Source organism: Squalius cephalus (genome assembly GCF_949319135.1).
Source record: "Squalius cephalus genome assembly, chromosome: 13".
Classification (NCBI taxonomy): domain Eukaryota; kingdom Metazoa; phylum Chordata; class Actinopteri; order Cypriniformes; family Leuciscidae; genus Squalius; species Squalius cephalus.
Window position 1 is genome coordinate 18258665 of NC_137134.1, and position 27189 is coordinate 18285853.

Here is a 27189-nt window from a genome sequence, read left to right on the forward strand (position 1 = left end):
TTCACCCTTTCAAAAGTGAAGTGGGTCAAGACTGCTGTCTTCCTGAAGCTGGTAGGAATCAGAGACCTCTTAAAGGCGTCAGGATGTAAGCCGAAATCATAATTTAGCCACTAATTATTCTGTCCAGATGTCCAACATTAGCTCATGACCCTCTTGATCTGCTCACGGTAATACAGTTTTGAGGCTACATCTCGCCCCACACTCGGCTAACTCATCCCTCCCTCCCTCTTCTCCAGCAGAAGTGTAGGTCCTCACCCGAGGAACGCTTACCAGATTATGCTGTGTGATAAGCTTCCTATTTTTCGAAACTGCATGGCGATTTATGGGATTATCTGGGTACTTATCCCGGAGTCGGCTTTGGGCAGCCTGCCGAAATCTCTTAGACTAAAGATTTGGCTTCTGAGCTCTTCTGTCTAATTATTATCTGGAGTGGCCACATCCGTGAGGAATGTGTTCACTTTTTTACACCATGCATAATGTCCTCCCAAAGTGATGCTCGCACACTAACACACTTGGTGAGAAATTAAATGGTATTATTGTATTACTGGTCTTAATCATTTGTTATGTTGCCCTCTAAGATTTTTTAACCTAATTTCACAGTTTGCCTATATCTGTTTAAGCGCACAGGATTTTGTACTATCCTTATGGACCTTATTAGTTCTATCTCTAATTGCACAATGCAGTTATAAATAAAATAATATATATATATATATATATATATTTTTTTTTTACTGGATGTTTGGTTTATATATTCCAGTACATTACGTACTACGTTGGTTATCACAAAAATGAAGGGGGGGGGGGGGGGATTACAAGACGGCACTTAAGTGAATAGGGCCATTTTGCAAACTTTAAAATATCACTGTTTCAAAAGTTTAGCTTCAAGACGAAAACAATGAGCTTTAACACGTTTTTAGTGTTACGAGAATCACATATTAACCTTTTCTGTGTAAGGTTATTTCAGTTATTTTTAATAGGTTATTTTACTTCGCAATGGCATAAACCCTAAAATGTACTACATGTAAAAATGCTCATTTTAAACAGCTTTACAACTCAAATAATACACACATTTTAACAGAACAAGTGCTTTTATAAAATGATAAGATTGACATTTCTGTTTTTAAATCCTGTAAAAATTGGCCTCATTTACTTCCATTGTAAGTGCCTCAATGTAACCTTGAATTTTGCTTATTTTTTAATACAAGAGATTTTGAAATACTTTTTTTTTGTGGTAATCAACATTATGCCACAAATGCTGGTGATTAAGTTCCACTTGCACAGACTCCTTTAAGAGGATGCAATGAATAAGAAAATGCAATACTTTTCATCTAACTTTATTTGTTTTTCATTTTACAAATAAATGTGCACATATACAAGATGTATTAGAAAATATGTACAATTTAATTTCCAACACTTTTACATGCAGACATTATTTCAGGGTAGATCCGGTTATATCAATCCATGAAGGGATGGTGTGCGATGTGTCTGAAGTGCAGCCCAGCTCCAGTAGACTCTGGGCGAGAAGCTCATCATTAACGGATGGGATGGTGGGCAACACCAACACGGTGTCCGTTTCAGGCGGCCGAGGGTTTGGTAATGCGCAGGTAGAGCGAAGGGCAGCTGTCCCGTTACTCTGCGGATCCTTCTCCGGGCTCGACGCCGGTGGTAGTCCCCATTAGAGAAGTCTTGAAAGTTGGCTGGATGAATAGCCCAGAAATGGCCCTTGCCGTTGTCACTGCGGCCGGCTTTGATGAAGCACTCGTTTAAAGAGAGGTTGTGTCTGACGCTGTTTCTCCAGTTCTTGTCCTGTTTAAAGAGTAGAGAATGTGAATTATGGCTCATATGAAAGTCAAAGATGATACTTGGACCTCTGAGTATGAAAGGTCTATAAACAAAATGGTCAGTGTATAAATTATTATCAAGAAATTGCGGAGGGATAGTACAATTTAAGAATTACCCGTCACTGGCCAAAATTTGTGAAAATTCACTTGGAGTCGAATCTTTTGGTTTTAACAATAAAAATCTGAATGTAAGTCTTTGTCAGATCATGGGATTCAAACTTGGTTTAACAGATAAAGATCCAATGACTTTGTTAGATAGTCAAATCAGAACCCAGTTCATAATATTTTGCTGTGGTTTGTGTTTCCTTGTCTTTGTGTTGTAGGTCTTTTAAAGAAGTGCTTTGCCAAATGCAGTTTGTAAACAACAGGATTACGGTTTGTAGACTTCCTCAGCACTTATTAGAAAAATTGTTTGGTAATGATTACAAATGTGAAGTACTGCAGTGTAAAAAAAAGCTGCTGCCTTAAATTTCTTAAGTAAAATCAACTTGGATGTTTAAGTCATTTCAACTCAAATTCATTAAACTGACTTTAAAATGAGTTTAATCTTGTATAACTTTATTAAAAAAGTTGAAAATTACATAACTTATTTTTGATGAGTTAAAGCAATGTAAAAACAAATGTCATAACTTATTGATCATATATTTTTGACTTTTCAAGAGATTTGTCGCAAAATTGCCTAACATTTGCAGACAAACTTTTTGAGGGAGCTTAGTTGCTTTCAAAGGTACAATACCTTGCTTTTGAAGTAAGGATAGTGATCCATGATCCACTGGTAAATATCACACAGCAGGAGTTTCTTTTCTTCTGAATCCAAGATGGCCATGGAAATGAGGGCAATGTAAGACTGCGCTGGCTTCTCGTCCGTTCCTTCACTCTTCTCACTCGCCTTCTCGTGTTCCTCTTCGCATTCGTTATCTTCGTTTTCCTGGTCCTCCGATTTTTCGCTATCCTGTTCTGAGAGAGTTTTTTGTTCGGTTTCGTCGACTGTGGTTTGAAGACATTCAGATGGAGGGACATTGTGCTCTGGTTCTGCTCTCTCAGTGCTGCGTCCCTTATTGTACAATAGGTAGTCAATGGTGAACTGAAGTCCCAGTTGTTCTCGATTGCTGCGGCATGTGTTGTCCTCCATTTCTGTATTGTTGGATCTCGGTCACTTAGTGGTTGAAAATTCAATTTTTGGAACCCACTAACATTTTGTTCTGGTTCGACTGTCTTTTCAAGAAGTGCAGTTAAAGATTAGCCCAACAAACAATTAATTCGGTAACAGATGTGACGTCAGTTTCCGAGGCATGCGTAAACCGAGTAAACAGGTAAATATGTTCGTTAAGTTGCGTGTTTGTTCGCTTAGCCACCTGTTCAGACCGAACAACAACACCAGTTCCGAATCTTCCTAGAAAGCCTCCTTCTTGATAGACTTCTCTCACAATGACCAGAGAGTTAACGCCACTTAATTTAAATGCTCTGCATATTTAACCACGTAATTAGAAGCAATGTGGGGTACAAGAGAGTTAGAGGCAGGGGGTCTAATTGAGGGGGATTATTTTTTATTAACTCAAGCAAATCTTTGTAATTACGAGAGATTACACAGATTAATGTACACAAATTGTCTCGGGTGGTGCCTGCAGTGGTACAACATGACCTCTGGGTGTGTTTATCCTGTTTGGGTCAAGTCTTTAGGACCAAAACAAAAGCATTCTGTATTTTTGATTACTGTAACTAAACAGTTTTAAAATCCGCTTTCATGCACTAATGTCAATATGAATGTTAAAAATTGTAGTACAGTGTCTTTATTTATGATTTTTTGTTGTTCAATCAACCTTGATGCAACCTTTTAATTTAATTCCAAACATTAAAGTTTCGTTTTAAGACAGCATTTCCAATAAAACTTCACATTCACATTTATGCTTTAGGTAGACACTTTTATCCAAAGTGACTTACACTGCACTTAAAGTATATATTTTTTCTTTCATATTTTCACATGCTTACCCTGGAATTCGATCCCATGACCTTGCCGTTGCTAGCACCATTTTCTACTGTTTGAATTATAGAAATTCTCAAAATTACCTTGTGTACTAATGTAGAATTTTTTTTTTTTTCTGGTCTATTGTAAAGAAAATACTAATAATACTACTTTAAATAATACTAAAAAATAAATTAAAATTGATTTACATTTTAAAATATAAAAGTGTATCTTTTTATCTACTAAATAAATCTAATATAATAAATTAAACATAAAATATATTATAAAGTACCTACTGAATGAACAAATGTAAATATTGTTTAAAATAGAATGCATAAGTGTGGCTCTTATAGGCCCTGGTGCTAATTTTATAAACTATTTTGAGATTTAAGTCTCACAGTCCACAGGACATTGCATAACAGTGCAGCACATAACAGAAGTGAGATGGGATTGTGAAGTATCTCATTATTGGTTTCAGTTTAAGTATAAATAATAAAGATACTATCTTTATTTTTCAGTTTTTCTCTGACATTCATTTTTATTTATTTTATTTTATTTAATAAAAAGTGTTGAACTGGGTCAACATCTGCACCAAGATTCTTATTTTGCATAATAAAACTTTTTACCAGAGGTCTATATGTGAACAAGCATGTTGTATTGGTTTCAGATTATCCAAATGAGTGCCCTAAAAGACTTTGTCAATTAGTTCATTATAGGTCTTTCAAGGTAGTTATTGGATTACATGTGAAACTGTGTTCCTGTTAAAGCCTCTGTTAGTGTGGTTGTTTGTCTGTTGTTGACCTGACACTGGAGTGGACATGATATTACTGGAACGTGAGTGAGTGATGTCTTCACTCAAAAGGTAGGAGAGTTGGAGCATTTGAACGTGGACTACAGCATATCCCTATGACTCATGTGCATATTTGACTTAAAATAACTGCAAACACACACACACACACGCACACACACACACACACACACACACACACACACTTCCATGAGCTATATGCAGTCCTGTAATGTCAGACTCTTATAATACACATACAGATAAAGAAAAGAAAAGATTCAAAGAGCTGCACTAAGTAATTAGTCTTTTCTACGCTTTTAATATGTGACAATTAGAACTCACAAAGACTGTTGAATGTTAATGTCAAGGTTCTAGAAAACAAATTGATTGTTTCTATTCACATACAACCATTTAACAGAACAGTTATTACAATTATATTAAAATAAACTTTACTGAAAATAATATAATTTCTAAATGCTACCTGCCTGAATGCCTCAAAAAGAAACTTTAATAGATCTTCTAAAGAACATTCTGAAGTTCTTATGGGAAGTGACTTAGTCATTTTGTGGGAGAACAGGTGGACTAGACGAATCACTGTCAGCTTTGCAGATCAATGTCATAAATAAATAACCCTGGGGTGACTTTTGCAACTGGTTCATTAATTGAGCCAAACCTGATTTTATTTTATGTTTTCCTGGCTTGTGGTTCCGCAAATTGACTGTGATTGTCACCCTAAATTAGTTTTATTTATTTATCTTATTACACGCAAGTTCTTCAAAACCACTCATTTAAAGAGACAACTTTTAAAAGAGGCAAAACATTGACAGCAGCGCCATCCTCTGCTAGGACAGAGGATTAAACATACCATTAAGTTAACCAATAATACACTTTCCGTCATCTTTTTACTCACCTTTGTGTTGTATAAAACCCGACCTTTTTCTTCATTAAAACACAAAAAAAGTTATAGACAGCCTCAGTCACCATTCATTTTCTTTGTATGTTTTCAGTACGACGAAAGTGAAAGGTTAATGAGGCTGTATTCTGCCTAACAACTTTATTTGTGTTCCACAGAATACGGGTTTGGAGAATCATTAAGTTGAATAAGTACGTTAGCAGGCTGAACTTTCGCTTTCATACCTCAAAATAGTATGATTGTATGCCTTGAGAACAGGTATTCTTGTTCTAATAATATGTATATTGTATTTCGGGTTTTTTTAACGTCTGTAATGTAAACATACCTGATTTGTTCTAGTTCTGCTCATCACGCATATTTATTTACCTCAGCAAATTGTTCTCAAACATTCTATGCTTCCCCTCCCCCACCACATACAATAAAGAGAACCACGGGATGGAGTTTCCTGAGGATTCTGGATTCAGTCTCGTGTGGATTTTCCAGACTAGTCTACCCAAATGTCCTCAATTGAGCAAGTATGCTCGTTGTATTATATTCCACAATACATTGTAAACGCGATGCGCTTGTGAATATATTTATGAGTAGTTTTAGAGTGCTTCTATAGTCATTTTATGGCTGAAATTACACAAAGCATTCAGTCCTCAACATCACGGCTTTTTGAAACTCATGAAATGGATTTTTCCATGCGGAATGGATCGGATGGAGCCATGCGCTCCTCTTCCACTTGTCTCGGGAAACCCACCTCTCACATCACATCTGAATGCAAAATGCAATGTGCTTTCGCTCTAACACCAGACTATTAAAGTGGGCAAATCAGACAGTGAAGTTCAGGCGACGGTGGGTAGGTTTACAAGCACTAGAGGCCTATCAGAAAGGGTAGACCTTGCTTCAAGTTTTCTTTTTTTGACTACACTGTCCCTTTTAAAGCTCGCCGTCACGCCTCTTCGCAAACGACCCCGCCTACTTATGGACAGTCCGCCGTGCTGATTGGACAACGGAGGCGGTCATCGAACGCCTTCTCGGCTTCTCATTGGCCAGCTGCTGCCTTTCGCTTCAGGCTCTCGCGGGGCTGCTGTGCGAAGATGGCGGCCGAACTGGTTGAAGCGATGGTGAGTAGATGAGATTTGTAAAAATAGTGTCAGTAAAATGAGCCATTTGAGTCAGAGGCGGTGCCTATTAAAACAACTTGAGTTTAATTGTATAATATGATATTTTGTGCTCACACAGGACAAGTGGCAGTCTGTAAAGTGCTTTGGCAATTTGTATGTGTGCAATGTGAATGGTTGTGTCTTAAAACCAAGTAAGCTGTCTATGTAGCCGGCATATTTGGCTCGTTCTAACATTCGATTCGAATTTTTACACGTTCTGAATGTTCATTTGATTCCCAAAAAGCAGTCTGGATAGACAGTTCACCAGGCTTTTAGACACAGCTAGTGTTCCTGTGCGCGCGCGCGGGGGCGCGCTGCTTGTGGAAATGAATGATTAGTCTGCACAATACATAACAAAACAGACCCTAGCTTTTCTTAGTTCAAATAATACGGCCATGTAGTTTTAAAAAGCAACAAAAGTGGATATTAGTTTGCAACTACTTTGCAGTGGTGCTTATTAATGTATGGGTGTATAGTCACATGCACAATTGATGCATGTGAGTAGCTTGACAAGATGTATCATTTTCATTTGTACTATATCTCTTTACTACTGTATATCAGCAGATATTCGCATCCATGCTGATATTCATTACTACATGATGATTACAAATATGCCCATTGTTTTACCTGTTTTTCAGAGTTGAGTTGTGTAATGTTTATATGGAGTGTGTCATCGGCCTGCATGGGTTCAGTCATGGTAGATTACTAGAGATCGAGGCCATTTAGAAGCTTAAGGAATGTTTTTGTAATGAATTGAAAAAGTCAAAACAATGTTCATGTTCTATAAACAACTTTATAAAAAGTAATGTAAAGTTTTAGCTTATATGAAATTTTAGTAGATGCTTTAATCTTAAGCAACTTTAAAAACTTTGACCTGAGGTTACGTGTCTTTAGGCCCGTTCACTATAAAATTTATATTGTTGCGTAAATTCAATGCGATAAATGGTTGTTAACGTGTCTGTTCAGACCATCATTCACATGCTGTCAATGCAATGTTTTTTTCTTTTTACAGAGAGGTGTTCTAATCTTTTTTTTCATCGCAATGCGAAGAAAACTGACCAACCAATACGATTCAAGCTTTTTGTCACATGCCAAGAGCTGCTGCTGTTACATAAAACAGAAAGTTGCTCAGCACTGCTTAGTGTACCGGTGTCTAATAGTCTAACGCCACCTAGTGTCAGAGAGTGAATTTGCATGCTCATTCAGCCTGTCTGCCACGGACAAATCGTATACAAAAATCGGGCCTGTCGAATATTCACTGAACATTCGACAGGCCTTCACTCAAGGGCATTGTTCCCTTTTGGGAATCGAACCCACAACCTTTAAAACAGATATTGAACTATATGCTGCACACCTCACTAACAACAGTGTTTTTTTAATCCTTTTTCATTCTCACCAGAACATGGTGAAGAGTTTCCGGGTGTCTGATCTGCAGACACTGCTGGCCTCCATGGGCCGCAGTAAAAGCGGTTTGAAGCAGGATTTAGTGGGAAGAGCTCTTCGGCTTGTGCAAACCGAGTACAGTCCAGAGCTGCTAAAGAACGTCCGACAGCTCTACGAGACGCGCTTCCCCAAAGCCTCGGCCTGGCTGGCTGCCCGACGCCCGGAATCGGTGCCCGTAACCTACCCTGCCCTCAACACCTCGCCTAGAGGCACGGCCCAGGGAACAGACTACCTCAACGGCATCCCCAAACCGGTGCCGCCTCCTGCGGCCGAAGTCAAACTGGTGCCCCTGCCATTCTACCACAACCTAGAAACGCTGCTGCCACCGACAGAACTAAGTGAGTGCCATTATCATGAATAAATAATAGGCCAATTTTAAGAGGTGTGCCTAGCCGATGATGAAGGCAGCCAGCGAGATAATTCTGAGTTTGTCACTCTTTGCAGTCGCTCAGAACAGTGAGAAGCTGCAAGAGAGTCAATGTGTTTTTGAATTAACAACAAGCCAAGTGGAACAGATCCGGAACTCCAGGTAAGAAGTGCAGTCAAACTGGTGGCTTTTTTTTTAGCAATCAACCGATGACCAATAACAATGATGGTATTTAGGATATTAGGGTATATACGTAATGGAATTTAATGATAGAAAATGAGTGTGGATTATTAGTGTGCAGAGCAGATTGTCACAGACACCCATTGTTCACAAGTTTCAACACATCTTCCCTGCATGTTTTTATTTATTTATTTTTGCTACATTTATTTACAGTTATTCCTGGCTTAATGGTAAGGATTAAAAAATTATAAATTGTATTTTTAGTGTGCCAGAATAATATTTAAATTTGTCTTTAAATTCTGTACAAGAAAAAAATGTCTCTTTTTAATTTGCAGTAACAAATGGAAATCGTACAGATATAAATTAATAACACAATAAATAACAACCTCTCTGGTAGAGTGTTTTTTATTTATTTATTTATTACAATGTTTAAACAGACACAATTCCACCAATTTTCCGCAGAAAATATTACAAAATGACAAGCAGTATTGGGGAAATTAAACACCCATTTACTATATAATACTATGTATTATACATTATTCAGTGGTCATAATTATTGATTAATGTTGATAATCTCAAAATGGCCAAATATCAGCCAATGAGTCTACATGGCTGATGTATTTTCTTGTTTACTTAAAATACAAAAGAATATTAAGTGTCTTTAATTGTATTTACTCATAAAAAAATGTTTGTTCCTGCACATGCACAGTGAACTTCGCCCAGGGATGAAATCAGTTCAGGTGGTTCTCAGGTACGTCATTCAGCTACATCTTGTTGGTTGGTCAAGTTTTGGTCATTTTCTGCATGCTGACATGCCCTTTTCTTCTCCTAGAATCTGCTACACAGACTCGATCGGTGTTCAGGAGGACCAGTATCCTCCCAATATTGCTGTGAAAGTGAATCAGTCCTACTGTCATGTACCGGTAAGTGTTTGACAGGGAAGATGATCGTAAATCTAAACCACTGTATATATATGCATTTTTTGTGTTGTTTCTTAGAATGCTTTAAATCTTGTTACTGTAAATTACATTTGATTTATTTTTGTTCAGGGTTACTATCCTTCCAATAAACCGGGTGTTGAGCCGCGTCGGCCCTGTCGACCCGTCAACATCACGCCCTGGTTACACCTCTCCACAGTCACTAACAGAGTCACCATCACATGGGGCAACTTTGGAAAGGTACAGAGACTTGACACAAAGAGCTGTTTTCTTATGTCCATATTTGTGAATGAACATGTTAAGGATGCTTAGTTTTGCACAGTTGATTGTGTTGTTGCTAACCGCTATGTTTTGGATGCAGCGGTACTCTGTGGCAGTGTATCTGGTGAGGGTGTTCACATCTGGAGAGCTCTTCAACCAGCTGAAACATTGCTCAGTTGAGAGTCCTGATCGTTGTCGCGAACGCAGTAAGTTTCGTTGCCTTGACCAAACATATTGCATCAATCCCTGACATGAAATATGTTTTAAAAAATCAAATGTTTTGAAATCAAACTGTACTGTACTTAAAGCTGCATTCCGTAACTTTTTTTGGGTTAAAAATTATCCAAAATAAATTTGAGCAAGTACATATCCAGCCAGTGTTCCAAACGATCTGCTTTCCTTAGCTCGATTCAAAACGGTAAGCTTGTAATGTTTTTAATTCCAGTGGTACTGGTGGATTTCCGTGGGAAATTCGAGCATGTCTTTGCGTCATTACGTCACATCTGTACACATAAAGAAGGTGTCCCGGCTAGTAGGCTATGTTGCGTGTGAGGATGTTGGAGGTGGAGATTTATAGCCTTTTCTCACAGCACTTGATATAATTAAACTTATCAATTTGATGGCGGATCCAGAAAGGTTCAAACGACAATCACCAGTGACAACTGGAGATTCACCCGTTGTAAAACACAAAAGACTTCGGAGTGGCTACAGAAAAAAAGAGACTGCAACCGGCCCATGCGAAAACAAGAATGAATATCGGAAGGACATTAAATGTAGTCACGCAATGCTGATGTTGTTAACATTAACAATTTGAGAACAAAGTATAATTTGCACGGTTTGACGTGATATGATCATTAGATTTAATCAGCTCGATTTACTGCAATGCTTTTTTCCCCTTAGTTGGTTAGAACAAAAGTGGATGTTACTTGTTCAGATTACATTTTCCGGTGAAAATTATTATGTTGGTCATACTTCCAAAAAGTAGAATCTGTGATTGCGAATAACAGTTTCCACACCGGCGCGGCGACTGACAGCCACACATTCTCCTCAAAACATTGGATTTATCCGCGCTGTGCCGTGCCGAGGTACAACCCACGTAAGGTTGATAATTCCGCGAATAACTGCAATTGCAGATTGCGAACAGAGATGGCGACAAAGAGGAAAACCTACGGACTGCAGCTTTAAAACTTGCAACTTTGAACCTGTACCTTTTAGATGATTGGATTTAGATTTTTCTTGTATTGGACTATTGTACCTTCTAAATTTTATTTTATTTTTTACATTTTTTTTTTTTTTTAAATGTATCATCAGACTTATTATAAATCTCAACAAAAAAGTTTTCATTGCATTTATAACCTTTATTGATTTTTGGTCTGTAATATTTTTTTCAAATATGTATACTATCATTCAGCAAGTGCATTAAAGTGATAGAAAAGACTTTTATTATGTTACAAAATAATTATATTTCAAATAAATGCTGTTCTTTTGAACTTTTCTATTCATCAAATAATATTTTTTTTATCACGGTTTCCACAAAACTACTGAACAGTTAAACTGTCTTCAACATTGATAATAATAAATGTTTTTTATGTAACATCAAATCAGAACATTAGAATGATTTCTGAAGGATCATGTGACACTAGCTGCGTTTACATGGACACTTATAATCGGATTGACGGCTCAATCGGACTAAAAAACCTTCATGTAAACACCTTAATTGATCCGATTGAGCTCGATCCGAATGAAATTTCGATCGGATTGAAAGGGGTGGTTTATCCCTTTTGTAATCCGATCGAGAGAACATGTAAACACTTGATCGGATTGAAAACCGAAACTGAAAGGACTGCGCATGTGCAATGACGTTAAATAGCGTAATGACGTATGACGCGCGGAACGAGCTGTTCTTCCTGTTGAATAAAGTGTCATATTAATAAGTTTCCCGTCATTCTAAAATTCTCATTTCACTCGCGCGTCTGTGAAGTGAAGCAGGACAATGTCCCACCAGTCCTTGTTTTGGATTCTCATCCACAGACGACTGGTTTTGGCCGCGGGGAGGGGCATTTTTACTGCGTGATCAATAAGCAGCACGGCAAAACGGTTAATATGCTCTAAATTATGACCAGAGACGAATTAATATTACGTCTGCTGTTTAAAACAAATAAAGATCCAATAGAGGAGAATATTTATGCGCGAAAAAGCGGGAAACTCTGTATATTCGTGCAGTGTGCGCATGTCAAAACATCAGATCCGATTTGAAACTTGTGACATATAAACGCGCGCATCAACCCGATTACTTTATTTATTATTCATGTAAACACCTTGTTCGGATTCATCAGTCGGGTTGATTTCATTCCGATTGTGTCCATGTAAACGCAGCTACTGAAGACAGTAATGATGCTGGAAATTCAGCTTTGATCACAGGAATAAATTACATGTTTTAAAATGTACTCAAATAAGACCGTCTTATTTTAAATTGAAATAATATTTCGTAATAGTACAGTTTTTACTGTATTTTGATAAAACAAATGTAGCCTAGTGCATTTATCCTTTTTTTTCTTTTCAAAAATGTTTTTAAATGTGTGTTAAAACACATACACACATGGCATCACTATTTTATTGAAACTGTTTGGATTGTACACAGTTCAGGACAAGCTGCGCTTTGATCCTGAGAGTGAGATCGCCACTACGGGACTGCGAGTGTCCCTCATCTGTCCTGTAAGTGTCCTGTTTATGTCTTTTTATATGCAATCTGTGTGCCAATGTTAGTAGATCTATTAAGTGTCTTTTTAACGCAGCTGGTGAAGATGAGACTTGGAGTGCCGTGTCGAGTGCTCACCTGTGCCCACCTGCAGTGTTTCGACGCTGTCTTCTTCCTGCAAATGAATGAAAAGAAACCCACATGGACCTGCCCTGTATGCGACAAACCTGCTCCATTTGAGCTTCTTACTATTGACGGGTAATTGCACTCTATCCAACTCCTCGCTTCTGGCTGGTTCTGGAGGTAAAACTCACCTTAATGTGACCTGTTTCAGGTTGCTGTCCGAGATCCTTAAAGAGACGCCAGAGGATGTGGAGGAGATTGAGTATTTGACTGATGGCTCATGGAGGCCAATCAGAGACGACAAAGAGAAGGATCGAGACCGGGAAAGCAGTCGCTCGCCTGACTATCCGGTGGTAGATATATGTAAGAAGGTTTTCTGTCTTCTGAAATGGCATTTACAATGGACCTTTTTCACATTTCCGGTGTTCTCAGAAATGGAAGTCATAGTTGGGTACACTTCTGTAGTGGTCAACAAATATAGTGTTTGCATTCCTATATATATATATAGACAGACACACACACACACACACACACACACACACATACATACATAACAGGGCTTGACATTAACTTTTTTGCTCACTAGCCACTCAGCATTTTCACTGGCCACAATTTTGACATCTATACCATGGGAAAAAACTTACATATAGATATTTGTAATATTATCTCATAATTTGGCAGCAGATATATTTGGCTGCTGTCACTTTAAGACCTGACGCACGGATCCATTATACTGTTGAAAGACAGAATACTATAAGAAAGACTGCATGAATACTCGCCATGACCTGCATTTTGACATTATTTTTTGTGTATTTGACTGTTTAAGCACTGAGAGGCGTCTTTAAGTCTGCACACTTTGGGTGTGAGCACAAAATCTGTGAGAATAAGTAAAATTATGTGCAATCCCATGCCGAAATTAAAGCCCTGTAACACCAGCAATATTCATCCGGAGCAAATGAAACAAGTGTGAGGGGAGGCGGTTTTGTGTGTCAACTTGAAAAATCTATATTTTTGACAACAATATATTGCACTTTATCATTTCAGATGCCTTTTTAAAAGACTACAATTGAAAAATGCATATTTTATGTAAAATTCAACCCACCAAAGTGGCTAGTTGGAGTGACTGTGTTACATGCATAGTTACATATATAGATATATATATATATATAGATGAGTTAATATTACATACGGTTTCTTAGCACCTGAATAGAAACATCCATACAACACCCTTAAAGTCCCCCTGTGGTGAAAATCAAGCTTTTAATGTTGTTTATATGTCTATGTGGTATTTTTAATATTCTTTAAGACAAACCATGTGCAAAGTCATAAGTCAACGTCATTGCTGAGTATTTTCTCCTTAAAACTGCAGTGAACCAAAGACAATCTCAAAAACGCGGTTTGAAATCGCTGGTGTTTCTGATGTTTCTATTGACTACAGGGGGACATTAACTAGTTTTCTGTAATTTAATGCTGAAAGAATATAACAAAGTTTTGTAAATGTACTTAAAAAAAAAAAAAACGTTGCTAGAACTTTGATGTTAATAACGGTGCACAAACAACATCAGTCTGTGAAAAGGGTCCATACATTTAACTTGTGTATGGTGCATTTTTGAGCAAAGCTACATATCTAACGGGACTTAACTCTCGTCTAAGGTGTTCCTGAGGCGAACGGCCACTCTCCAGCACATAGCAGCACAAACCAGTCTGGGAAGTCTGGATCGGGAGGCGCGTCGGCAGGAACCGGCGGCACCAGTGCCGGGTCGGGAGGCGGAGCCGTGGTGGACCTGACTCTGGACGACTCGTCAGAGGAAGAAGGAGGGGGTGGGGCCGAGGACAGCGAGGACACGGACGACAGCCAGGACAGCCCCGCCCCCAAACGAGGCAGATACGATTATGACAAAGACCTGGTCACCGCATACTGAGACCGGCTGGACACTTAGACTTGTGGGGGGTGGGGGTGGGGGTGTGTAGATGGGATCTAAGCCTTGGAAATTCAAGAAACGTGTCCCTGTATCCTCTCCCGAATGCATACACACTCATGCACGCACACAGACACGCAAACTCATGCGCTGCTGACTTCTGGAGCAGTCAGGTGTGACAAACTCGTAGATGCCCCGTAAAGCCATTCCCAGTCATTCACTGCATCCTAATATCGATTCTCCCTTTAAAGACCATGGAAGAGTAACACCACCTTCAATTCTGCTCTATTGTCTTCGATTTCCTCTCCACTTTGTGTTCTGACAGGTTTAAACATCCTGGGAAATTTAAGATCTTGCCTGTTTTTTCAAAATATGAGAAAAGCCACCGTATCTCAAAAAAGTTCATTCCTTTGGTCGAGATCATACAACCATTTGCAATCTATTCAGAGGTGTTTTCTGTTAGTCCTCTACATAAGATGTTCGTTTCAATGTGATTTGGAGACATTACTGAAGAATTTCCTCAAATTTCTCTCATTTTTGTTTTTAATTTGTCCACAGAAGTTGACAACCTACCTCAGTCTAACAGCGGGCTTGACCAGAGGGTTATTGAAAGGGTGTTGAATGAATTTATTTTTTCTTCTAGTTTTGTTTTCAATCCCTTTTGTTTTTCTTGTACAGCAACACTGGAGAGGCATCAAACATTAATTATTATTTTGTGCTTGCCCATTTAGGCATCATATTAAAAGTGATTCTGACTCTAGCAACGAGTTTCCGGTCAAGTCTGTCAGTCAACTAGCGTGAACTAAACTGAGTGCGGTGCGCAGATCGACACTTCATTCAGAGGGAATGAAGGTTTGACGACAACTGTCCTTTTGAGATGCTAGTCAGCGAGTAAATATTGTATGATATCTAATGTAATAATGACAATGTATTATTTCTGATCATTTAATAGAAAAATTGCAGGTCTAGATGTCATTTTATTGGTTTCTTTCAGTTGTTTTGGTCTGCACATGGCTGCTAATGTCACGACTTGAGAAATTCTACATAGGCAAGGCAGACTGATAAATCAGGTTGAGGAGACGACAATACGTTGTTTTCTTTTTCTTCTAGACATGACTGTAGTATACTAGGTTTATCTAGCAGGGGAGCAGATGTTATTGGCATGATACCTTTTAAAACCTGATCTTTTCAGTTCACACCACTTTACAGTTTTCCCTTTTTTTCATTTTAAACTAATAGCTGATTTGTTTGAGCCCACTGAATGGAGGTTGTGTGTGCGTGTGCATTTCAACCGGCTGTGGAGGTGTTCAAATTTGCGTAGCGTTTTGTGGACTTGGAGACATGCGCGGTTCTTAAATGTTCCTTCATTTGTTGTCAGAATGAGTATTTATTGATTTAACAGTTTTTGCCTCTTTTATTTGAATTGCGTTTGTGCATTTTGAGACATTTCGCAGCAATTTCACAAGTTTCCAGCATGTTGCTTATAACGCTGTGTCCTCTCACGGCCTGCTGGTGTATGCGCAATATTAGCCACTTGCCGAACATAAGGGCGCTTAGTCTGGACTATACAGACTTGACCTAAACCTCGAAAGAAAGAGAACTTGCGCTAAATGACCAAACAAATGGCACATCCAGGCGGCTGATCTGTTGAGGAGGACTCAGGGATGACGTGTTAGTTCTACTTGTCTTTACATTTTCTTCTCAGTCTTGACTTGACTCTCGAACCAGGTTCCAGCATTACCTTCAGGTCATGTAAAGCAGTCAGATCTCTGATCTGGAAATTCAGATGTACTTTCATTACATACACGAATACTGATAAATAGCGAAAGGACTTTTTTTTTCTTGTCCTCCAAGATTCCAGAGAAAATCACTGCACTAAGCTCAGTAGTGGCCATTTGAAAGGTTTTTGTTTCCAACTAATCCTGAATTCTGACTTGAATACTCAGTACTGTATCCTATCTGTGCTTGGGAATGTCTCAACAGAAGAATATTGCCAGGAAGGTTCAAATTGCTTGTAATTTTAGGTTCGCCTTTGAGTCGACATGGTCTTCCTTCATCTTTTCATGATACGCCCAACTTTTTTCCCGTTTCTTTAGATTTTAAAAAAAAGAAAGGAATAGTCAGTGCTGCAGTTGACAGTTTCACATAATAAGACCGTAATGTAGTATGTTCCCCTAAATTTGACCACACTTTTAAGGTAAGGAACCTCTTGAATAGACTTCCATTTTTAGAGACCTAGATCAATCTATTAGAGAAATGTGGATAAATGTACATTTGCTTATAATTAAGATATAAATGGATGGTGATTGATGACAAAATATATTTCCAGCTCAGAGGTGAAGACGTCCTCTGTGTAGCCAGGTGAGGTTGAAATGTTTTTTTTTTGGGAATGGAGGCATCCCCTCTTGTTACAGTGCTTAAGACAGCATGGGCAGTGGCTTGCAGTTCTTGATGTAACTGATTTGTTTGTGTCTTTTTATATGTTCATATTAAAAGCCAATAAAAAACAATAATATTTTATCAAGTTTTGAATTGCGTCCAGTTGCTCCAGTGGGCGGGCACAAGTACTTTGTTATTGGCTACTCTAAAAATTTGAGGAAAATGTAAATCAGTGACCTTCTCTACGATGTTCTCAACGTGGGATTTGACGAGCGAATCAGTTGTCCCTGTCTGAACTGAAATCAAACTGTAAAAGCTCTAACACCTGTCAATTATGTGTGCAATTAATTAAACTGATTTAAAATAAATCTAAATTTTGTCTTTCCAGTGATTTTAAATCTTGGATTTAACTCCATTGATTGCTTAAAGAATATATTTAACTATTCATTAAAAAGCACAATAATACAGTTTCTTCCACAATAACAGTTGGTTTGATGACTTTGATACCACATTAGTGTACTTGCATGACACGAAACACTGACTGAAAAGAATTCTTAGGGCGCCTATTCCATATTAATATATTTTACTGTAGTAATTATTGTATGTTGTGAAGTTATTTGTCTATTGGTTTCAACAGAGTTTCCAGACCAAGCTCAGAATGCAGAAAATTAATAGTACACTGTAAAAAAAGGGGGAGCTGCCTTAAATTAAGTACAATTAACCCTGATGTTTAAGTAATTTCAACTTAAATTACGTTAAACTTAGTTGAATCTTGCATAACTTAAAAAGAAAAGTTGAAAACTGCTAAAATTATTTTGAAGAGTTAAAAGAAATGTAAAAACAGGTTGTCATAGCTTATTGATAAGTTATCCTGAATTAAATTTAGCAATAAATGTGACATTAAGGGCTAAAATATTTAAGAAACTTATTTGTTTACAGCAAGACAATTGGTAAGGTAAATAGGGTAAAAAAATAACTACTAGATATCACCTTACTTCCACAGTTAGTTGATTACATTGAATTTCAAACATTTTTTGTAATACATTTTTTCTGAAATGTTTAAATGTGCAAATGAGGCAGTATCTAATTAAATATGCACTACTTTGCATACATTTGGAGAACAAAAATCTGAACTTTAGATGAAATTTGGTACTTGTTTAAATTAGTTTTTCTACATAAGACTCAAAGGTGGACTCAAAGGTTGTACAGAGGTGATTTTGGATAGGCTATCTCTTTCTATCACTCCATAAATAAATCAGAAAATACTGTCAACAGCAAGAAAAAAAATATTTTCAAATTAGGCAAATTAAATACCTCTGTAAAAAGAATCAGAATATAAATAGGAATAAAACTGTAAAGTTTGGTGTATGTAAGTGCTGCGGAAGTGGAGGTTATGTCTAGGAGTAGGAGAAATACTAATTTTCAGGAAACGGCCGTTCAAGAGATGTACTGTAATTGAAATCTACAGACGCAAATAGATAAAGTGCTATAAAAGATACACTTAAAAGTGCATTTTGAATTCTTTTCTTTCCACTGGACTGAAAAAATACTTTAAGAAAATATAAAAAGCACAAAATCTCAGAATTGACAGTGTTTTTGCCTGTAGTGTTTCGCCTCATGTTTTTGGCGGTAACTGGATAAAGAATTTTAGTACCCCTTGCTTAGAACGTTACAGTTCTTCAGTTCAGCACCAGGTGTCGTTCTTACTCATATAATCACTCCTTCTGTCAAAGCTCGAGATAAGTCAAGTGTTCTGACGACAGGTCTCGCGAGATCTTGTGAACGCTTCCTCTTGGTTGGATAGCGGCTTCCTGGCCGGACTTTATCCCCCCCTTCTCCTCCTCCTTTTTTTTCTTGGGGGAAATTTCAACTTGTGTTTTCGCGGGTCCTCCGTCAAAACAATTTCGGACAGCATTTCGCGGTGGGTCCTGTGAATGTGAACGGCAGGCCTGACTTGTTTTTTGCCGCCTTTTGTCTGTGGGAGCGCTCGTGAGTCAGAGGCCGTAGCGAAGAGACATTCCAGCGATGCACTCGCTAAAATAAACTGCATTTCGTGTACTTTTGCGCCTATGGAAGTCGCTCTTTTACTTGTCACCTTCATATTACTTGGCACAGCTTCTGGAGGCATGACAGGGTGTTGAAATAGGGTCTTACGAATCTCAGAAACTTCTATAGCGACTGCCAGGGTTTGTGTAGCAATTTGAAGGATTTGATGTAAGCAGAAACAAACTTGTTCTCTACTCAGACAACTAAGTTATGGCACCAAAAAGAAGACCGGTGCCCTTGATTATAACCCCCACAGGAGAAGGACAGTCAACCAACATAGATGCAGCGGCAGAGTAAGTATATAATCTGCTATGCCTGACACTTGTTTGGTTTACCTTCCTGCTTAACTTACTTCAGTATTTCTCACCTGGTCCTGATTTTCTGTCTTTAGGGCCAACCTAGAGGCCTTACAGAGGAAGTTAGGGGAGTTGGATTTGGATGAACAGCAGAGGAAGCGTCTCGAAGCTTTCCTCACCCAGAAAGCCCAGGTGGGCGAGCTCAAAGATGAAGATTTTGAACCCATATGTGAACTTGGCGCAGGTAATGGTGGAGTGGTTCACAAAGTCCGTCACAAACCCTCAAGACTGGTCATGGCCAGGAAGGTAAGCCATCTACAGACTTTATGCACCTGCTGCTGCTAGCTTGCTCACGGCATTTAATGCAAAGCCTAAACTTTGTCTTTTTCTTCAGCTTATTCATTTGGAAATCAAACCAGCCATCAGGAACCAGATTATACGAGAGCTGCAAGTTCTACATGAGTGTAACTCGCCGTACATTGTAGGGTTTTACGGCGCCTTCTACAGTGATGGAGAAATCAGCATCTGCATGGAGCACATGGTGGGGCCAGTGTTGTTGTTTATGGTTTATAGTAGTGCTTCTCAAACTTGTCCTGGGGATCCCCCACCATTGCACATTTTGGATGTTTCCTTCATCAGACACACCAAATTCATGGTTTGCAGTCTCTCTATTGTTGAGCTGATGAGTTGAATCAGGTGTGTTAGATGATGGAGACATACAAAATGTGCAGTGGTGGGGGGTCCCCAGGTTTGAGAACCACTGGTTTATAGCAAAAGTGTTTAAGCACACTGACATGTATTTGTCTGCAGGATGGTGGTTCTTTGGATCAAGTACTGAAGGAAGCCAGAAGAATCCCTGAAGAAATTTTGGGCAAAGTTAGCATAGCTGTAAGTATTACTGTCCATCTCTGTTGTGTCTACAGATAATGCTGATTACAAATCAACCATACAAATACAACAATGACTAGTTAGTTTTTGAAGGTGACTAGTTTATTAAAACATTTTTTAGGGCTGCCCCTTAATAGTCGACTAGAAGAGGCTTAGTCGACCAAGATTTTATTATTGGTTAGTCGCAGAAAAACTAAAACTCCACAGGAATTGTCAAGTCACGCAGTCCGTGAGAGGCAGATAGTTAACGGCGGGTCCTTGTGGTAATTACAGTATGTCTGGCAGGGAATACAAACGTTCACCTATCATCCATCAACCTCAAATATGGCTTATCATTTGAAACATATAAGTAGAAACTTTAAATGGCCGCTCGCTCTAACATTAACCTAAATAAATGTATGCTATTATTAGGCGTATATCCAAGTGTTTGTGTGGCGTGTGGAAGCTAAACTATAGCGCGCTATCTGCATGACATGAAGGTGCCGGCGCGATCACTTGCATTTTTTCCTGATAACAGCAGAAATAACATAAAATACAGATAAGAGTAATACAAAGTGTCTACTTTTATTTCTGTACATTCAGAATAACAACAGAAAGTTGTGCTTTTGTGAAATACAGAAAACAAACAGGATGATCTTTCTCCTGTCTCTTGTCTCCCTGAACAGCAGCGTGTCACATAAATTAACCGAAACTCAACGTATAGGATACTTGGCTAACACAGACATAATAAATATATCTAAAGAAAGCTCTATAGAAATGTCAAGTGATTGTCAACCAATTCAAGTGGAAAACAAATATTGTCAGATTATGTAATCCATATGAAACGTGCATATAGACGCATCCAGTCTCTGCAGCCAAAAAACACAGAAAACATTATCAATAAATTAAGATGTTTAGACATGCTCCTTGCTGTTTCACAACATATTTATAATTACTTTTGCCGGTGTGCTGTAGCAAGCTTTATGCATTCGCTCATTAGGCTATGTATTATAGGCAATTAAAGGTTCATTGTTTTGATTTATATGGCTTATTAATATACATGTGCATTTAGTCGACTAAACGTTTAAATGAACGACTAATAGTCGACTAGAAAAATCTTTAGTCGAGGGCAGCCCTAGATGTTTAAGCCTACTTTAATGTTTTTTCTTTAAATGTGATAAATTTAAGAACCCAACTTCTTGTTCAGGGCTGTAACATGTTGGCGAACTTTTTTTTAGCCAGCTTTTAAGGTTTAGATATGTTCCCCAAATTTGCTACTTTTAATAAAAAATTACCGATACAGTTACTGTTCAGATCAAATCTGCTGTGAGCAATGTTCTTGTTATTATGCATAGTCTGTAGGTTTTAATTTGTTTGAAACTACAATAACTTTGTACCCTGTTTGGCTATAGAGTTTACAATTGGTAGAATATTTTTTGTGTGTGTGTGAAATCTTTAATCTTATTTAGATGCATAGTATTGTACTTTAATACCAGTCATTTATTGGTTATCTACCATAATGTGAAAATAATTACCGTCTTATTATCAGGGATAATTTTAATATTGGCACTATTGGCAATTTTACTTTTTTTATTTTATTTTTTTACATTTTTTAATAGTAACTGTGTTTTTATTTTTGCATATGCAAAGTAATTGCAGTATGTATATAGGCAATACACATTTAAAATGATCAGGTTGTTGTGAAACGGCTGTAGGAATCTCTGAACTGAGAAGTGCAGAGGGCAACCTGCTCTTCTTGTTATTGTCTAAAGCAGAATCCAAAAATTGGTATACAACCTCCATCGTAACATGTCTGGCACTATTGCGCGCCGAACCGCAATATAATAAAGCTGTGACCACACCCACGGATTTGCAAACTCCCTTTCAAGTCAGAGTCAGCAAAGCATGCACGTTTTTCAACACACATTTAGCTCTTTTTTTTTTCATCCAAATGAATAGGGTTAAACTTCTGTTTCACATTTGATCATGACAAAAAACAAACACTTTAGCTTGAAGACCAAACAAAGGTGTAGAGATCTATTTACGTGTGTGTCCATACTGTTTATTGCACGTGTGAGCGAATGCATCTCAGCTTTCGGTAATCACAAAGCAGAAGTTGTTTTGTAAAGACTAGACTATGTAACATGTTCTGTAAATTCAGGAAGCTGGATAGCACATTGACCGTTGAGAGAGAAACCCCATTGATGTTATCTTTAACTCTCAATCCACAGGTACTCAGAGGTCTGGCATATCTTCGGGAGAAGCACCAAATAATGCACAGAGGTACACGCATTCCTTAATAATATCTTAGAAAAGTACATGTGCGTACACGCGCTGGATGGCGGCAGGAAGTAGCCCCCTAATGCAGCTATTGAAATTGCATAAGAAGCTTAAAAATTATTATTCTAGAGAGAGATTAGGCCTCACTTTTTCTCAAAGGTATTTACTAAAACTCTAACCAGAGACCTTCACCCAACTGCTAAAATGAGATTAAACAAAGCAAAATTATTGCAAAAGTTTATAAAAATTCCCTTTTATGAGCTAAATGTCAGTCTTCTAAAATTATAATTTTTTTATCACTACATAGGCACATTTTATTCCAAGTAGATCACCAGTTAGCGTAGAAATATATTCAGTGTCTCCCAAGTGTGGCGCAACCAACATTTGAACTATAATACTATGTCTGAAGATCAGGTTGTATGAGGGTCTGGAGGAGCCACACTGGGTTTGAAGGGTTAGACGGAGGGTCAGGCCTATAGTTGTGCTGTTGTGGCAGGGAGCGTTTGCCTGCTTGCAAGGAGCTGTCGCGGAGCCCAGCCGGTAATTACAGCCTCTCGGATGTGATTACATGGCAGCCGCACCCTGCACCCCCCTCCCTTCTTTTTCCTCTCCCCCTCTCACCCCTCTTTCCACTCCTAGTGGGTGTTAGGGCTGAAGGAGGGCCCGTCATGTGCGGAATCGTTGCATGTCCACACTGTTATTTGCTCCTCTTGCCCTGTGTTTAAGAGGAGGGAGGTAGAAAGTGGCTTGCATGCCTGTCCTTTCTGCTGTGACTGTGTTGTCAGAGTTTGCTTTGCAGTATGCAGAGCATCTTGCAAAATGTTTTTGCTGGGCGTGCTGGAGAAAGGGTGTTTGAACGGGGATGAAAAGCCAGGTGGTGCCGCTGGGATTTGGACCCCAGCCCTCCATCTTACTTGGTCTCTCTCTCTGGTCCCTACAGACGTTAAGCCCTCCAACATTCTGGTGAACTCGCGCGGTGAGATCAAACTGTGCGACTTTGGCGTGAGTGGCCAGCTCATCGACTCCATGGCCAACTCCTTCGTTGGAACACGGTCCTACATGTCGGTGAGTCACCCTCCCTCTTCCCTCCCCAACCCCCAGCCCTTCTCATTCCAAGCCCTGAGCCGGTGCCCAGGATTCTTCCATGTGGAGAGGAGGAAGTTGCTGCCAGGTTTTAGCCCACTCCTCCTGGCCACCTGCAGGGTGTGGTGCCCCACCCTAGTAGAGCCTTGACTTGCTCTGCTCTCTGCCTTGACAGCCGGAGAGACTCCAGGGCACGCACTATTCGGTTCAGTCAGACGTGTGGAGCATGGGCCTATCGCTGGTTGAGCTGGCTATTGGACGCTACCCCATCCCCCCTCCCGATGCCAAGGAACTGGAGGCCATATTTGGCCGGCCAGTGCTGGACGCAGGTGGGGCAGAAGGCCACAGCATGTCCCCGAGACCCAGGCCTCCAGGACGACCGGTTAGCGGTAAGACTGTTTTTAATTTCTCAGAACATTTTTGAAAATTTAGGAAAGTGAGGTAGATCCATACTATCAGATACAATTTACTATCCATTGGATAATTAAAGAAATGTTTTAGTCGCCTAGCATGACATTTTTGGGTTGCCAAAGTCTGCGTAATATACGTGTTTTTAGTAAAGCCTTGCAAATTGTTTTCCCCCAGGACACGGATTGGACAGCAGGCCAGCCATGGCTATATTTGAGCTACTGGACTACATTGTCAATGAGGTCAGAGGATTTGCTTAGCATGCAACTTGCTTCCTTTGTGCTTATTTTTGCTTTTTATAGTATTTTTATGTAGCAATTTCACTTCAATATCAACAATTTTCTGCTTCCCACCTGTCTCTTCATCTGCAGCCACCACCCAAGCTGCCCCATGGCGTCTTCACCATGGACTTTGAGGAGTTTGTGACAAAATGGTGAGCTCCTGTGTGGTTTTATTGTACAAACCCGCAAAGACTAATTTGTCATCATTGTTGAACAAAGTGGCATCTAAACTATGGCACGGTTGCAAAACATTAAAAGGGCCGTAGTACAGGTGTGTCCAATTTCCTGCTGAGTTTAGCTCCAACCTTCCCTAACACTCTTGCCTGAAACTTTCTAGTAATTCTGAAGACATTTATTAGCTGGTTTAGGTGTGTTTCATTTAGGATTGGAGATAAACTCTGCAGGATAGTGGACCTCCAGGAGCAGGATTGGTAACCCCTGCCATTGTACAATGCAAGTTTGAACCTGGATTGCATTGTTCCCAATCCCACACCTACTTCCTCCAATAATTTCTTGTCAATCTTCAGTTGGACTGAAGCAATGATTTTTCCTCATGTCATGCAAACACTTTAGTCCGACTGAAATCGTATTTGAAATCATTTAGTTTTTGCGAAGTCGGACAAACTTATCTAGATAATGTAATTTTACCTTAGCTTCGTCAAGCATGTGCGCACGTTTATCTGACAGCAATTTACCCCAGTGTTTTGCTCTTGCTCCAAAACAAAGAGTTGGCTATTTAGTCTATTTAGTCCTTCAAAAATTGTATTACTCACACTGGCAGGTTAAGATGGTAGCTTGACGATGCAAAAAAATCTGGATTAGAAATGGTAATTGTAAAACTATTTACTGTCCTATCAAAGAAAGGCAAAAAGACACAAACAAGAGGAGACTAGTTTTTCACTTAAAAACTCTAACACCTCTATACAGATTTCTGGTCTAATGTTTTGTTGATTTGGGATTTTTAGTTTTATCTTATTTATTTGTTTTGTGTGTGTATTTCACAGCCTCATTAAGAACCCTGCTGACAGAGCTGACCTCAAGATGCTAATGGTACGTACATTTGCCTATATGGTAGCCGTAAAATTAAGACAGATTCAGAAGTATATTAAATAGAAATTGTACTTTTTATCATCTGTAAAGTACAATAACATGGTTTGAGAAGGACTTGAGAGCTCTTTGGAGTGACCGGACACACATCCAATAATGTGTGTTTGTCAATTTTTGGCCATGTTGGCGATTAGCACTAGTTACGACATGAATTTGAAATGTTCCCCCCTCCCACTCATTACCGTATTGCCTGTTGGTACTCGTAACATCAATATCATGATGTTCTGCCAAAGACTGCATTACAGAAAACAGTACTTGTAGACGTATACTGAGGCAGGATCTATTGAAAATAAAATGCTTGTCACCAGAAACTGCTTATGGTGTAATTGATCATGTGATGTTCAATTGCAGGGCCACACATTCATCAAGCGGGCCGAGGTTGAGGAGGTGGATTTTGCTGGATGGTTGTGTAAAACCATGGGCCTTCACCAGCCCAGCACACCTACTCATAGCGCTGAATGAACGCTGGCTCACAGCGTAGGCACCCATGCCATCCTCATCCTCCGCTTTACTTCTTTCCTCTCTGCCCTCACAGGCCTGTATGCTTGTAAGCCTCCGACACACTATTTTGTGCACTCTTTCTCTGCTTGCTCTTCCCTTCCGCTGCAGTGTGTTCTGGGGACATTGTTTTTTAAGAGCCTCTGGTGTTGGAACACTTAGTCATTTGAATGAATATGGAGATTAGAGTCACTTAAGTAGAGTGGCTGTATTTTTAACAACCAGATTATTCAGGAATGTTTCCAAAATGGTAAAAATCAACAGCAATTTCATTAGTTTTGTTTTTTCTTTTCTTTTCATGGACTGTTTATTAAGTCATTATATTGTTTTGTTGCTCAAGTGATATTCATTGATAGTTTGTGTTACACTGTTAAAATTGATAGCATGGTTCAATGGCAAAAAATTAATTATGAATCAACTGCTGTTTGCATCTAAAGAAAGAAAATAGGGCTACTGTGGATCATACAGGTTGGTTTATTACAAAGGTGATTATTAAAAATGCAAGATGCCCAAGCGCATTTGTACAGGTGTTTATCTCGTGCATTGCAGGCAGCAGTGCTTTTTAATCTGCTCAACATTGGCCCTTAAAATGGTTTCATCATGTCTTTCTACAGTAAGTTTAAGTCTTGTTTGACTCATCTTTGTCACCAGTGCTTGAACGGTTTTTTTCAAATCTTGCTTTATTTTTCAACTTAAAATGATCTTCAGAAGGGTATATTTGGGAAGATTTATTGTTTATAACTTATGCTTCAATGTTTTGTTTTTTTAATATATAAAACTTAAAATGTCTTTTTTTTTATTTCAAGTTTTGAGTACAACTAGGGTTGTACCTAACTTTACAGTGCTTTTTCATGAGCCCTACTCCAACTAAGACCACAACAGGTACACTCATAGTCTGTTCTTCAGTGGTATATAAAGTGCAAAGTAAAGTCTCAGGCCACCATGTACAGTGCTATGCAGATCAAATGATCCTCAGCAGATATTGCCGTATTAGTAGGTCTTATAAATACACGGGTGTTACAGATGGGCATTGTGAAGTGTGGCTAAAGCCCACTTGCTCTAAATAGCTTTGTGTTTCTGTTTTTCTCTCTCTCTAGTACTTTTCAGTAACATTGAAACTGTATTATTCACACACTGGCATTTAGCTCAGACCAAGTGAATGCACCACCACGCTTGCGTGTATAAAAATATATGTACAGTACAAATGGTACTGATTTCAGTCTTAAATTTTTTTTTTTTTTTTTGACTAGTTTAAAGAAGAGTATATAAGTCATTTTATTACCATTTGGAAAGTGTTGAATACAGTTCTAATATAAAAATAAAACTTATTTGTGAATGATTATCCTGCTGTAGTTGTTGTCAG

General features: G+C 38.7%; 3 protein-coding genes across 3 annotated transcripts; 2 read left to right on the forward strand and 1 right to left on the reverse strand.

Annotated features, from left to right (window-relative positions):
- Nucleotides 1-1325: 1325 nt before the first annotated feature.
- foxq2 (forkhead box Q2) lies at nucleotides 1326-5891 on the reverse strand. Its single transcript, XM_079891449.1, has 3 exons — nucleotides 5830-5891; nucleotides 2578-2975; nucleotides 1326-1806 (listed from the first exon to the last, which is right to left on the reverse strand). Exons 2-3 carry the CDS (start codon nucleotides 2971-2973, stop codon nucleotides 1450-1452), a joined length of 753 nt encoding a protein of 250 aa, XP_079747575.1. The 5' UTR covers nucleotides 2974-2975; nucleotides 5830-5891; the 3' UTR covers nucleotides 1326-1449.
- A 643-nt stretch (nucleotides 5892-6534) lies between these two features.
- pias4a (protein inhibitor of activated STAT, 4a) lies at nucleotides 6535-16645 on the forward strand. The gene is made up of 11 exons (XM_079891481.1): nucleotides 6535-6613; nucleotides 8052-8433; nucleotides 8540-8624; nucleotides 9352-9393; nucleotides 9475-9565; nucleotides 9692-9820; nucleotides 9942-10047; nucleotides 12483-12556; nucleotides 12637-12797; nucleotides 12874-13025; nucleotides 14316-16645. The coding sequence occupies exons 1-11, from the start codon at nucleotides 6587-6589 to the stop codon at nucleotides 14582-14584; spliced, it is 1518 nt and encodes a 505-aa protein (XP_079747607.1). The 5' UTR covers nucleotides 6535-6586; the 3' UTR covers nucleotides 14585-16645.
- Nucleotides 16646-18730: 2085 nt separating this feature from the next.
- map2k2a (mitogen-activated protein kinase kinase 2a) lies at nucleotides 18731-27167 on the forward strand. Its single transcript, XM_079889600.1, has 11 exons — nucleotides 18731-19299; nucleotides 19398-19608; nucleotides 19697-19843; nucleotides 20113-20190; nucleotides 22401-22452; nucleotides 23390-23514; nucleotides 23708-23921; nucleotides 24118-24182; nucleotides 24312-24373; nucleotides 25226-25271; nucleotides 25680-27167. The coding sequence occupies exons 1-11, from the start codon at nucleotides 19217-19219 to the stop codon at nucleotides 25788-25790; spliced, it is 1194 nt and encodes a 397-aa protein (XP_079745726.1). The 5' UTR covers nucleotides 18731-19216; the 3' UTR covers nucleotides 25791-27167.
- The last annotated feature ends 22 nt before the right edge of the window (nucleotides 27168-27189 follow it).

Bases quoted from the DNA above. Each gene is read 5' to 3' on its own strand.
- foxq2 (XM_079891449.1), bottom strand. From the start codon at position 2,973: ATGGAGGACAACACATGCCGCAGCAATCGAGAACAACTGGGACTTCAG. The intron at 1,807-2,577 runs GTATTGTACCTT...CTCTTTAAACAG, and splicing joins ATCCTTACTTCAAAAGCAAG to GACAAGAACTGGAGAAACAG.
- pias4a (XM_079891481.1), top strand. From the start codon at position 6,587: ATGGCGGCCGAACTGGTTGAAGCGATG. The intron at 8,434-8,539 runs GTGAGTGCCATT...CACTCTTTGCAG, and splicing joins GCTGCCACCGACAGAACTAA to TCGCTCAGAACAGTGAGAAG. The intron at 8,625-9,351 runs GTAAGAAGTGCA...GCACATGCACAG, and splicing joins GAACAGATCCGGAACTCCAG to TGAACTTCGCCCAGGGATGA.
- map2k2a (XM_079889600.1), top strand. From the start codon at position 19,217: ATGGCACCAAAAAGAAGACCGGTGCCCTTGATTATAACCCCCACAGGA. The intron at 19,609-19,696 runs GTAAGCCATCTA...CTTTTTCTTCAG, and splicing joins GACTGGTCATGGCCAGGAAG to CTTATTCATTTGGAAATCAA. The intron at 25,272-25,679 runs GTACGTACATTT...GTTCAATTGCAG, and splicing joins CTGACCTCAAGATGCTAATG to GGCCACACATTCATCAAGCG.